Raw genomic sequence first — 13,452 nt, forward strand, 5'->3', positions numbered from 1 at the left:
CTATCTATCTATCTATCTATCTATCTATCCTCATATACCCCCTCTATCTATCTATCTATCTATCTATCTATCTATCTACAGCACAGAGCTCTATGCTGTCCGTCTGTCCCCAGCACAGTGCTCTCTGATCTATCACTCTTTCTCTGGTTGCCCTCGCCCTGCAGCTGCGGGGAGCTGAGGAGTGTTGCTGAGGGCTGTGGGGAGGGGGCTGGGGCCAGATCCCTGCACAGGGCAGCAATGCTGGGTTCATTGTTGTCAGGGCTGTTCAGCGCCAGCCTCCCTGCCTATGTTTGGAAGTCGGCATGAATTGTGTTTGAGTCAATGACACATGTTCTCCGCGAGCGGGAGAGATTATCCCAGCGCAGAACAGCCCCGGGGACAGAGAGCGCGGGCCAGAGCAGGGAAAGTCTGAGTCACAGCTCCAGCTCCTGGGGACTGCACAGCTAGCCGGTGGCTCGCGGCTTGGCCCAGTGCAAGGAGAGACACGGAGACCCAGCAGCACAGAGTCCCTGCATACGGAGCTCACCGACATGGTCCCTGGGTGCATGCCAGCAAAAGGATCCCTGCACGGCACCTCCTGAGAGACACCAGCCAGGCCCAGTGTGGACACTAGGGTGAGAGAAAGACCTTCAAACACCATCATCCATCCATCATCTAATCTATCTATCTGTCTGTCTATCTATCCCTCTATCTATCTATCTATCCATCCCCACACCCCCTCTATCTATCCCCATACCCCACTCTATCTATCTATCTATCCCCATACACACCCTGTCCCACAGCCCTGGGGAGCTGCTTGCGAATGCCATCATGCTGTCTAAGCTGGGGGAACGGGTGCTGGTATCCATCTCAGGCTACAGGTGCATCAGCTGGCTCCTCCTGCCCAGGGAGCAGAAATGCTTTCCCCTCACATGCTGCAGGACAGAGCATGCGGGGAGTGATGCTGCAATGTCCCCAGGTCTCTGTGGGGGCTCAGGGAGAGAGCCAGGGTTGGATGCCACATTGCTGCCAGTTCTCGCATCAGCAGAGGAGGGTGCCCTAGCACCCAATGGGTGCTGGCTACTCCCATCTCCCTGCTAGGCTGGCACAGGGCTAGGCTCACTCTATGGCAAGGTGCACAGAGTGCTGGAGGGCGTGACATAGCACCACCCCCCAGCCCTGGCGGGGCGCTGGCTCCATTCCCCCATGAGGGTCTGTGAATTCTAGAGCCCTGCACTGCCATTGCGTCTTCATGGCCCCGATCCCACTGCACAGAGCTAATGGGCTTTTTCCATCAACTAAACCTCACAGCAGCCAGCATGCTGGTAAATCTAGAGTCCCTCCCTGACTGCAGTGCTAGGGGGAGATAGATAGATAGATAGATAGATAGATAGATAGATAGATAGATAGATAGATAGATAGATGGATGTGTGGAGAAAGTGTGTGAGTATGTGGGAGAGACAGACAGTGTATATGAGGAGAGATGAATCCACATCCTCCCCAGATCTGAATGGGCTCCTCTCTCAGCTGCTCAGAGCTGATCACTGGGCTACAGATTGTTCCAGCGGCATCTCTCTCAGGGCTGGTCTGTACTGGGAACTTACATTGGCATCACTACATTGCTGAGGGGTGAGAAAAATCCAACCCCTTGAGCAGCATCCTTAAGCCAGCCTGACCCCTGGGGCAGACAGCGATAGGTCGGGGGGGGGGGAGGGGGAAATCTTCCATTCATCTAGCTGCCGCCTCCCGCGGAATACGCTGACAGGAGAACCTCTCTCATCGCTATAGCAGTGCCGCTGTAGACATAACCTTCACCTTGGTCTGCTCTACAAACTACGTCGCTCAGGGGTAGATCTACATCCCTGAGCAACGCAGTTATACCGACCGAAACCCCCTGGAGACAGCGCTATGTCGATGGGAGGGCTTCTCCTGTCCACATAGCTGCTGCCTCTGCGGGAGGTGGAATCCCTACGCTGATGGGAGAAGCTCTTCACGTCTTCACTAAGCGCTACAGTGACACAGCTGCACTGCTGTCAGTGTGGACAAGCCCTTAGGCCTGGTCTGCACCATTAGGTCAAACTGCGGCAACTTACATCGACCTAACTCTGTAACATCGGCACTAATCAGTGTAGCTCCCACTGATGTAAGTGCCCCACTGCCGCGGTTCTCAGCCAGAGATACGTGTACCCTGGGGATACGCAGAGGTCTTCCAGGGGGTGCAGCAACTCATTTAGTTTCACAACAGTCTACATAAAAAGCACTAGCAGAGTCAGTACAAACCAAAATTTCATTCAGTCAATGGCTTGTTTATATTGCTCTATATACTATACGCTGAAATGTAAGTACAGTGTTTATATTCCAAATTCCTTTATTTTATAATTATATGGTAAAATGAGAAAATCTGCCATTTTTCAGTACTTGTGTGCTGGGACACTTTTGTAATTTTAAATCTCATTTTGTAAGCAAGTAGCTTTCAAGTGAGGTGAAACTGGGGTACGGTCAGACTCCTGAAAGGGGTAGGGTCACCTCGAAAGGTTGAGAGCCACTGGCCTGCTACACTAACTTAATAACTCCTCCCCCGCGAGCGGCGTAGCGTTTGGGTCAGCGGAGTTACGTCGACACAGTGTCAGCATTGACACTCTATTACTGAGATCGCCTGTTGCCACCTTTCCGAAGCCGTCCCGCAATGCTCCAGGCTGACAGTTAAATGCAAGCGCTCCTGGTGAGGACGCGCACCACCGACACAAGGAGCATAGTGTGGACATGAAAAAACAACCGAATTACTGCAGTGCTTCTATGTCAATGTAAATTAGGTCAACTTAATTTTGTAGCATAGACTTGCCCTTAGTTTCTACTGTTGAAGCTGGTCTATAGTGTAAAGACTTAAATAATTACAGGGCCAGCAAGTTTGACTATGTGGCCTAGTGGCTGGGGCACTTACTGGGATACAGGAGATCTGCACGGCAGCGGTGGGATTTTAACCTAGCTCTCCCCTCTCCCAGCCAAGGGCGCTGCCCACTGGGCTAGGGGCTGTAATCAGGGGGCTCTCTTTGGGGGTTTTCATGAGACAGGACTGACCTGGCTCAGCACTCAGCTCCAGGACAGGGGTCCCAGCCAACAAAGCCCAGCTGAGCTGGGCACCACACTGCCTCAGAGGGAAAGGGCCGAGGAGCTCTGGTCTGTGGAATCCACCGGAGGCGAGGCACCAGGCGCTGCACCGCTGAGTCCTTTGTGCATCCAGCCCTGGTCGCTCGGGTAGGATTTGCTTTTCTCCTTTGCGAAGCCCTTGTTTTGCAGCGGGTGAGACAGACAGACAGACAGGCGGAGGGACAGGGGAGAGGACTGGGACCAGGCCCACAGGCGGGCGCAGCTCCTGCTCTGTAACCCCTGCGGTGTTAGAGAGGTTCCAGGGCTGCCCACACGAGTCACACTCGGAGATGCCAGCTCCAGCAGTAGGTCCTGGGAACACAGGCCAGTTACAATGAGCACTACAGAGAACTGGGTAACAGACAGGAAAATCCAGCAGCCTGGCAGGCAGAGGGAGCCCCTGTCTGGGTGGGGACAGTCCCAGACCTAGGGAGGCGATCGCCCTGGTTGGGGCCTGGGCTCAGACCCACAGTGGGGGACAGTCTCCTCTGCGGGGCCAGGGACGCATGGTGAATGGGATCAGGACCGGGGCCAGATCAGCAGGAAGCATCTACCCCAAACTCACAGGTGACCTTTGCTGGGCAGGCAGCAGGGCTTGTGCACAAAGAGGCACCAGCCTTCCCTCCTGCCCCCACCTCATGCTGCATTTCCCCTGTGGGCATGACTTCCTCCCATCAGCCCTGTGTGGGGCAGCAACAGCACTGGGGGCTTGGCTACCAGGGGCAGGGCCCAGCCCCCTGCTCTAACCATTAGACCTCACCCCTGCTTCCCAGAGCTGTGGAAAGAGCCCAATATGTCTAGTTCCCAGCCCCAACCCCTAGAACCCACTAGATCCCAATCTCCTCCCACAGCCAGGGGTAGAACCCAGCAATGTTCCCTCTAATTTTTTACATCCATGTGCGGAATGAATTTTGCTTTGTGCACCACTATGGAGTGATATGTGATGGGGGTGGGGCTGAGGGGTTCGGAGAGTGGGAGAGGGCTCAGGGCTGGAGAAGGGGTTCAGAGTGCAGGGGGCTGAGGGTGTGGGCTCTGGGATGGGACTGGGGATGAGAGGTTTGGGGTGCAGGCTGCCCCAGGCTGCAGCGGGGAGGGAGGACTCCCCCTAGCCCTCTCTCACCTCAGCAGCCCAGGGCTGGGGGAGAGCTCCTCTTCCCGCTGTGGCAGCTGAGGCAGTGGCCAGGGGACAGGCGCCTCTGCCTGCTGTGCACCTGCGCAGTCCTTGGTGGCCATGCAGCTTAGAGGGAATTTAGCAGTCAGGAGTCCTGACTCCCAACCCTCCCCAGTCTTCCTCATCTAACTCTCAGACAGCAGGACTGATGCTACCCACACTGACACCCCAGGCTGTCTGGGCAGGGAGGGGTAGGGGGTCCCACATGCTGAGGGGATAAAGGGCCTGCCATGGAGGGGGGACAGAGGGACACGCAGAGAGGACTTTGCCAGGCACAGGCCTGGTCATGGATGTGGTCCAGGGCACCCCAGGCTTTGCTCCCCAACAGCAGCACTCTGCACAGTTTCCACATCCCACGAGCTGGGGAGCAAATCACTCAACCCCTGCACCTCCCAATGCCCCCCCGGTAGAACCACCCCACACCTCTCAGTGCCACCCCGCACTAGAACCACCCGGCCCTGCCCCTCTCAGTGCCCCTGCTCTAGAACCACCCGGCCCTGCCCCTCTCGGTGCCCCTGCTCTAGAACCACCCAGCCCTGCCCCTCTCAGTGCCCCCTAGAACCACCCAGCCCTGCCCATCTCAGTGCCCCCCCACTAGAACTATCGAGCCCCTGCCCCCTCAGTGCCCCCCCCCGCCCCACACTTGAGCTAGCTGGGTGGGATTCTGGAGCCAGCAGCACTCCATGTGCAGACACGCATCCCTCAGCAGCAAGGGGTGGCAGCAAGTGGGGCAGCCCCCTACCATGCAGTCTGACCAGGTTCCCCTCCCAGCCAGCTGTATTACTAATCAATAGCAGGAGGCCCCAGGGGAACAGCCAGAAGCGGAGTGCTGGGGCTGGGGGGCCTCAACAGCAATGAGAAAGAGCTGATCCGTCACTGGGTTTATTTCACTCCTCTCAGCTCAGGCCTGCAAATATCTGAGCACTTCCCAGAGCAGGGAAATTGAGAGCTGAAGGGAATTCACTCAGCTCAGCTGGGACAGAGCCAGAAATAGAACCCAGGAGTCCTGGCTCTCACACTCCCCTAACCACCAGACCTCACTCCCTCCCAGAGCTGTGATAGAACCCAGGTGTCCCAGCCCTTCCCGCCCCCCACTCTAACCCAGGAGCCCCCACTGCCCTCCCTTGGCTTTAGGCGACAGGAGGCAGGTGCGGTGGGTGTCCCGTGGGGGGGAGGGGTAAGCTCTCCTCTGACCGGCGCTGCCTTCTCCACTCAGGCACGGGCAGCACGTGGCATGGAGCTCCCTGAGGTGGAGGACAACGCAGAGTTCCTGGAGCGGCTGATGGAGGTGACCTCGCGCAGCCTGCCCCAGCTGGAGATGCAGGATCAATACACCATCATCAAGGAGCTGGGCAGCGGCACCTACGGCAACGTGCTGCTGGCAGAGCACCGGGAGCGAGGTGAAGGCAGCGCCAGCTGCTCCTGGGTGGGCCAGGCTTGAGTAGCCGCAGCCTGCATTGGAGCCCTGCAGGGAGCAGGGTGGGGACTCGGCAGAGGGCTCTGTCCCCTCCCAGTCAGTGCTGGCTCCAGTGGGGCACTAGGAGGCGCTGTGCTGCAGGGAGCGAGGGCTCAGTAGGGGGCGCTCTCCCTAGCAGTCAGTGCAGGCTCCAGTGGGGCACTACGAGGCGCTGTGCTGCAGGGAGCGAGGGCTCAGTAGGGGGCGCTCTCCCTAGCAGTCAGTGCAGGCTCCAGTGGGGCACTACGAGGCGCTGTGCTGCAGGGAGCGAGGGCTCAGTAGGGGGCGCTCTCCCTAGCAGTCAGTGCAGGCTCCAGTGGGGCACTACGAGGCGCTGTGCTGCAGGGGGTGAGGGCTCAGTAGGGGGCACTCTCCCTAGCAGTCAGTGCTGGCTCCAGTGGGCACTACGAGGCGCTGTGCTGCAGGGAGCGAGGGCTCAGTAGGGGGCGCTCTCCCTAGCAGTCAGTGCTGGCTCCAGTGGGGCACTACGAGGCGCTGTGCTGCAGGGGGCGAGGGCTCAGTAGGGGGCGCTCTCCCTAGCAGTCAGTGCTGGCTCCAGTGGGGCACTACGAGGCGCTGTGCTGCAGGGAGCGAGGGCTCAGTAGGGGGCGCTCTCCCTAGCAGTCAGTGCTGGCTCCAGTGGGGCACTAGGAGGCGCTGTGCTGCAGGGAGTGAGGGCTCAGTAGGGGGCGCTCTCCCTAGCAGTCAGTGCTGGCCCCAGTGGGCACTACGAGGCGCTGTGCTGCAGGGGGCGAGGGCTCAGTAGGGGGCGCTCTCCCTAGCAGTCAGTGCAGGCTCCAGTGGGGCACTACGAGGCGCTGTGCTGCAGGGGGCGAGGGCTCAGTAGGGGGCGCTCTCCCTAGCAGTCAGTGCTAGCTCCAGTGGGGCACTACGAGGCGCTGTGCTGCAGGGGGCGAGGGCTCAGTAGGGGGCGCTCTCCCTAGCAGTCAGTGCTAGCTCCAGTGGGGCACTACGAGGCGCTGTGCTGCAGGGGGCGAGGGCTCAGTAGGGGGCGCTCTCCCTAGCAGTCAGTGCTGGCTCCAGTGGGGCACTACGAGGCGCTGTGCTGCAGGGGGCGAGGGCTCAGTAGGGGGCGCTCTCCCTTGCAGTCAGTGCTGGCTCCAGTGGGGCACTAGGAGGCGCTGTGCTGCAGGGAGTGAGGACTCAGTAGGGGGCGCTCTCCCTAGCAGTCAGTGCTGGCCCCAGTGGGCACTACGAGGCGCTGTGCTGCAGGGGGCGAGGGCTCAGTAGGGGGCGCTCTCCCTAGCAGTCAGTGCTGGCTCCAGTGGGGCACTACGAGGCGCTGTGCTGCAGGGGGCGAGGGCTCAGTAGGGCGCGCTCTCCCTAGCAGTCAGTGCTGGCTCCAGTGGGGCACTACGAGGCGCTGTGCTGCAGGGGGCGAGGGCTCAGTAGGGGGCGCTCTCCCTAGCAGTCAGTGCTGGCTCCAGTGGGCACTACGAGGCGCTGTGCTGCAGGGGGCGAGGGCTCAGTAGGGGGCGCTCTCCCTAGCAGTCAGTGCTGGCTCCAGTGGGGCACTACGAGGCGCTGTGCTGCAGGGAGTGAGGGCTCAGTAGGGGTCGCTCTCCCTAGCAGTCAGTGCTGGCTCCAGTGGGGCACTACGAGGCGCTGTGCTGCAGGGGGCGAGGGCTCAGTAGGGGGCGCTCTCCCTAGCAGTCAGTGCAGGCTCCAGTGGGGCACTACGAGGCGCTGTGCTGCAGGGGGCGAGGGCTCAGTAGGGGGCGCTCTCCCTAGCAGTCAGTGCTAGCTCCAGTGGGGCACTACGAGGCGCTGTGCTGCAGGGGGCGAGGGCTCAGTAGGGGGCGCTCTCCCTAGCAGTCAGTGCTAGCTCCAGTGGGGCACTACGAGGCGCTGTGCTGCAGGGGGCGAGGGCTCAGTAGGGGGCGCTCTCCCTAGCAGTCAGTGCTGGCTCCAGTGGGGCACTACGAGGCGCTGTGCTGCAGGGGGCGAGGGCTCAGTAGGGGGCGCTCTCCCTTGCAGTCAGTGCTGGCTCCAGTGGGGCACTAGGAGGCGCTGTGCTGCAGGGAGTGAGGACTCAGTAGGGGGCGCTCTCCTTAGCAGTCAGTGCTGGCCCCAGTGGGCACTACGAGGCGCTGTGCTGCAGGGGGCGAGGGCTCAGTAGGGGGCGCTCTCCCTAGCAGTCAGTGCTGGCTCCAGTGGGGCACTACGAGGCGCTGTGCTGCAGGGAGCGAGGGCTCAGTAGGGGGCGCTCTCCCTAGCAGTCAGTGCTGGCCCCAGTGGGCACTACGAGGCGCTGTGCTGCAGGGGGCGAGGGCTCAGCAGGGGGCGCTCTCCCTAGCAGTCAGTGCTGGCTCCAGTGGGGCACTACGAGGCGCTGTGCTGCAGGGGGCGAGGGCTCAGTAGGGGGCGCTCTCCCTAGCAGTCAGTGCTGGCTCCAGTGGGGCACTACGAGGCGCTGTGCTGCAGGGGGCGAGGGCTCAGTAGGGGGCGCTCTCCCTAGCAGTCAGTGCTGGCTCCAGTGGGCACTACGAGGCGCTGTGCTGCAGGGGGCGAGGGCTCAGTAGGGGGCGCTCTCCCTAGCAGTCAGTGCTGGCTCCAGTGGGGCACTACGAGGCGCTGTGCTGCAGGGAGTGAGGGCTCAGTAGGGGTCGCTCTCCCTAGCAGTCAGTGCTGGCTCCAGTGGGGCACTACGAGGCGCTGTGCTGCAGGGGGCGAGGGCTCAGTAGGGGGCGCTCTCCCTAGCAGTCAGTGCTGGCTCCAGTGGGGCACTACGAGGCGCTGTGCTGCAGGGGGCGAGGGCTCAGCAGGGGGCGCTCTCCCTAGCAGTCAGTGCTGGCTCCAGTGGGGCACTACGAGGCACTGTGCTGCAGGGAGCGAGGGCTCAGCAGCGGGCGCTCTCCCTAGCAGTCAGTGCTGGCCCCTGTGGGGCAGTACAAGGCGCTGTGCTGCAGGGGGAGAGGGCTCAGTAGGGGGCGCTCTCCCTAGCAGTCAGTGCTGGCTCCAGTGGGCACTACGAGGCGCTGTGCTGCAGGGGGCGAGGGCTCAGCAGGGGGCGCTCTCCCTAGCAGTCAGTGCTGGCTCCAGTGGGGCACTACGAGGCGCTGTGCTGCAGGGGGCGAGGGCTCAGTAGGGGGCGCTCCCCCTAGCAGTCAGTGCTGGCCCCTGTGGGGCAGTACAAGGCGCTGTGCTGCAGGGGGCGAGGGCTCAGTAGAGGGTGCTCTCCCTAGCAGTCAGTGCTGGCCCTAGGGGATACTAGGGGGCCGGTGCTGCAGGTAGTGTGACCAGACAGCAAATGTGAAAAATCAGGACAGGGGGTGGGGGGTAATAGGACCCTATACAAGAAAAAGACCCAAAAATCAGGACTGTCCCTATAAAATCAGGACATCTGGTCACCCTAGCTGCAGGGAGTGGGGCAGGAACTCAGGGATTCACCCAGTTGGTCTCTGACACCACTTACTTCAAAGTAGCCAGCTCCCTTTTGCTCACTGCTCCTGGCACAGGCACCAACGGCCCCATGCCACCCACTCGGGCACCCACTGCCAACTCACAGGGGCCCGAGGGAGCAGTCAGTGAAGTGAGGGGCAGCCGCAGAAGGGAGTGATCCCACTTGGGGCCCTCTACACCCAGAACCTACTGACACAATGGGACTCTCTGAGCCCACCTATGGGGCCCCTCCATCCCCTCTGTTTGTGCCCAAGCATTGCCCCCTGCTGAGACACACTGACCTCCACTTTGTACCAGGCCCCGCATCCTGTTGGGACACACTGACCCCCGCTTTGCACCAGGCCCTGCCCCTCCTGGAGCACACCAACCCCCAATTTGTACCCAGTCCCTGCCCCCTGCAGGGACACACTGATCATCTTTGCATCCAGATACCATTCTGCCCCTGCTGGGGAACACAGACCCCCCCTTTTGTGCCCAGGCCCCTTCCCCTGCTCAGACACACCAACCCCCCCCCTTTGTGCCCAAGGCCCACTCCTATTGAGACAGACCGACCCCCTCTTTGTACCCAAGCTACACCCCCTGGTGACGCACTCTGACCCCCTCTTTGTACCCAGGCCCTGCCCCCTGCTGAGACAGACCAACCCCCCCATTTGTACCCAGGCTTCATCCCCTGCTGGGGCACACTGACTCCCCCTTTGTACCCAGGCTCCATCCCCTGCTGGGGCATACTGACACCCTCCTTTTCACCCAGTCCCTCCTCTGCTGGGACACACTCACCACCCCCTTTTATCGAGACCCCGACCCCAGCTGAGACACACCGACTCCCACTTTGTACCCAGGCTCTGCCCAATGCTGGACCACAATGACCCCCCTGCTTTGTGCCCAGGTCCCACCCCCTGCTGGTACACACTGACCCCACTTTGTACCCACGTCCTGCCCACTGCTAGGACACACTGACCCTCCCTTTGTACCCAGGCATGGCCCTGGCGTTGAAGCTGATGCCGAAGGAGAGGACGGAGCGGCGGGAATTCCTGCGGGAGTACTGCATTGCGCTCTGCCTGTCTGCCCATGCCGGTTTCCTGCACACTCTGCCCATTGCCTTCGAGAGCCCCACCCATTTTGCCTTTGCCCAGGAACTCGCGCCCGCTGGGGACCTGTGTGCCATCGTGCATGATGGGGTATGCTGGCATGAGGCAGGGTGGCAGGGGGGTTCTGGGGAGTGGTGATCAGGGGATGGGGCATCAGAAGTCAGCAAGGCCATTGAGCAGGGGATGGGATGGGGAGCTCCGAGCAGGGGCATGGGGCACTGGGTCTCGGTGGGGGCCTGTGAAGCAGGGAGCTGGGGAGTGGAGGATGGGGGATCAGTGCTGGAGGTCTCAGGAGTACGTGGCTGGGGGCTCAGTGGAGAGGGTTGCTGGGGTACAGGGTCTTAGGGTTCCTGGGGAGTAGGAGTTGGTAGGTTGGGATCTCGGGGTGGGGGAGCAAGGGATGCAGGATGGGTTCTCAGCAGGAGGCCTTGGGACCTGGGGTGCAGCATGAGAGATGCTGGAGGGGACACTGGTGTGCTGTGGGGTTACAGTACAGGGCACTTTGGGGTGCTGAGGGAGTGGGGACGGAGGGAGCATAGGGTGCTGTGGGGGGAAGGGGCACTGTGACGGGGAGGTCTCCAGAGGGAGTGCTGTGTGGGGAGGTCCTAAGAAGGGGTGCTGGGGTGCAGGGGAGGTCCCCAGAGGGGGTTCTGGGGCCTTGTGTGGGGGAGGTCCATGGTGGAGCGCTGGGGTGCTGTGCAGGGGAGGTCCCCAGAGGGGGTGCTGCGGCACTGGGTGAGGAATCCCAGAGGCAGTTCTGGGGTGCTATGTGGGGAAGTCCCTGGTGGGGCAACTGGGGCACTGTGTGGGGGAGGTCCTCAGAGGGAGTGCTGGGGCACTGTGCAGGGAGGTCCCCAGAGAGGATGCTGTGGCACTGTGCAGGGAGGTCCCCAGAGAGGATGCTGTGGCACTGTGCGGGGGAGATCTCTGGGGGGGCACTGTGCACTGTGCGGGGGAGGTCTCAGGAGGGGTCACTGGGGCACTATGCAGGAGAGGTCTCCAGAGGGGGCACTGTGCACTGTCCGGGGGAGGTCCCTGGTGTGACACTGTGTGGGGAGGTATCCAGAGTGGGTGCTGGGGCACTGTGCAGGGGTGGTGTCTGGAGGGGATGCTGGGCGCTGTGTGGGCGAGGTCCCTGGTGGGGCACTGTGTGGGGAGGTCCCCTGAGAGGGTGCTGGGGTGCTGTGCAGGGGAGGTTTCTGGAGGGGGCTCTGTGGTGCTGTGTGGGGAAGTTACCAAAGGGTGCTATACAGGGGAGGTCTCCAGAGGGGGCACTGGGGCACTGTGTGGGGGAGGTCCCTCGTGGGGCACTGTGTGGGGAGGTCCCTCGTGGGACTCTGTGTGGGAAGGTCCCCAGAGGGGGCACTGTGAGCTGTATAGGGGAAGTCTCCAGAATGTGGGGAGGCCACAGAGGGGGCGCTGTGTGGAGGATGTCTCCAGAGGAGACGTTTTGAGCTATGCGGGGGAGGTCTCCAGAGGGCACACTGGGGCACTGTGCAGGGGAGGTCTCCAGAGGGGGCACTGTGTGCTGTGCGGGGAAGTTCTCAGGAGAGGGCGCTGGAGCACTGTGTGGGGGAGGTCCCTGGTGGGGCGCTGTGTGGGGAGGTCCCCAGAGGGGGCACTGTTGGTGGGAGGCCAGGGCTGCCCTTGTGTAACCCCCGTGCCCCCACAGGTGGGTCTCCCAGAGGCCCAGGTGAAGCGCTGCGCAGCCCAGCTGGCTGAGGCCCTGGACTTCATGCACGGCAAAGCCCTGGTGCACCGGGACATCAAGCTGGACAACGTGCTGCTCTTCGACTGCGAGTGCCGGCGGGTGAAGCTGGGCGACTTCGGGCTGACGCGGCTGGAGGGCACGCCCGTCTGCGCCATGTCGGGCACTCTGCCCTACGCACCGCCCGAGCTCTGCCTGCTCGAGGCCTCGGAGACGCTGGAGCTGGACGCCAGCCTGGACGTGTGGGCCTTCGGGGTGCTGCTCTTCTGCATCTGCACCGGCTGCTTCCCCTGGGACGTGGCTGTCAGCGCCGACCCCCAGTTTGAGGAGTTTGGCGCCTGGCAGAACAGCACAGTGCCAGGGGAGGCGCCGGCGCCCTGGAGGGCTTTCAGCACCGCCGCCCAGGAGATGTTCCGGCGGCTGCTGACCCTCGACCCCAACCGCCGCAGCCCAGCCATCGAGGTGCACAAGTACCTGCCCCTGGTCTGGCTGGCAAGCAGCCTCCGGGACCGGGATGGTGCCGGGGGACTGGGAGGCCAGTGGCACAGCCGGAGCCTGGCCAGAGAGCAGCATGGTCAGGAACAGCCCCGAAGCAGCCCAGGCGCTGCCTGTGGCACAGCCTCCCCAACCGAGAGCTCTGCCCAGGCTGGGGGGAGCAAGCCCCAGTCCAAATTGGGAAAAGAGGTGGGGGGAGAGGAGGAAGAAGCAGAGGGAGGAGGCATTGGCAGGAACAGAGAGGGAGGGGAGCCAGCACCCCCTGCCATAGTTTCCATCCCCTGCCAGCCCCCTGTCTCCTCGGCCCCCTTCCCAATCAGTTCCTGCTGAGGATCCCGAGACGAAGGGGCAGCCCAGGGCTGCCTGCTGGAGCTGCACTTGCCACAGCCAGATAGGCCCAAGGGCTGGGCTCAAGGAGCCTGTTCCCCTCCGACAGCACCAGCCCCGGCTGGGTGGGCAAAGGAGCCTGCCTGCATCTACAGCATGGTCGGAGGGACAGTTCCTGGGCTCTGGGCCCAGCTTGGGTGTCCTCACTGGGACAAGCGGAGAGGGGTCAGAGAAAAGCTACAAGAAGGATTTGTGGGCTGGGAACCTACCCGGCAGGGAGAGGCTGAAGGAGCTCATTGGATTCAGTGTCTCTGCCCAGAGGAGGGTCAGATGAACCGTGATCCCAACCTCTGGATACCTGCCCAGGGAGGAGATTTCAGAGAGCACAGGGCTCTGTGCTCCCCCAGGGGCAAAGGCAGAGCCAGACCCACTGCTGAAGCCAGACTGATGCAGGCTGGGAATAAGGTGCAGATTTTGGATGGGGAGAACTAATGCCTGGAGCAGCTTCCTGCAGGGTTGGGGAATTCTTCTGACTCTGCTTTATAAACTTTTCTCACAGATCCACAGGATCGGGGCTATGGCCCCAAGCTCTGTAACAGTCCCTGGGAGGAGCCTGTCAGTGTGCCAGACCCTCTCTACTCTTTCTCCAGCGTAAACC

The 13,452-nt window shown here is 61.9% G+C and overlaps 1 protein-coding gene across 1 annotated transcript; it reads left to right on the forward strand.

Moving 5' to 3' along the window:
- The first annotated feature begins 378 nt into the window (after positions 1 to 378).
- On the forward strand, positions 379 to 12,945 carry SBK3 (SH3 domain binding kinase family member 3). Its single transcript, XM_050927835.1, has 4 exons — positions 379 to 614; positions 5,514 to 5,697; positions 10,152 to 10,354; positions 11,937 to 12,945. The coding sequence occupies exons 2-4, from the start codon at positions 5,532 to 5,534 to the stop codon at positions 12,795 to 12,797; spliced, it is 1,230 nt and encodes a 409-aa protein (XP_050783792.1). The 5' UTR covers positions 379 to 614; positions 5,514 to 5,531; the 3' UTR covers positions 12,798 to 12,945.
- Positions 12,946 to 13,452: the final 507 nt, after the last annotated feature.

This window comes from Gopherus flavomarginatus, chromosome 18 (genome assembly GCF_025201925.1).
Source record: "Gopherus flavomarginatus isolate rGopFla2 chromosome 18, rGopFla2.mat.asm, whole genome shotgun sequence".
In the NCBI taxonomy this organism is placed as follows: Eukaryota; Metazoa; Chordata; order Testudines; family Testudinidae; genus Gopherus; species Gopherus flavomarginatus.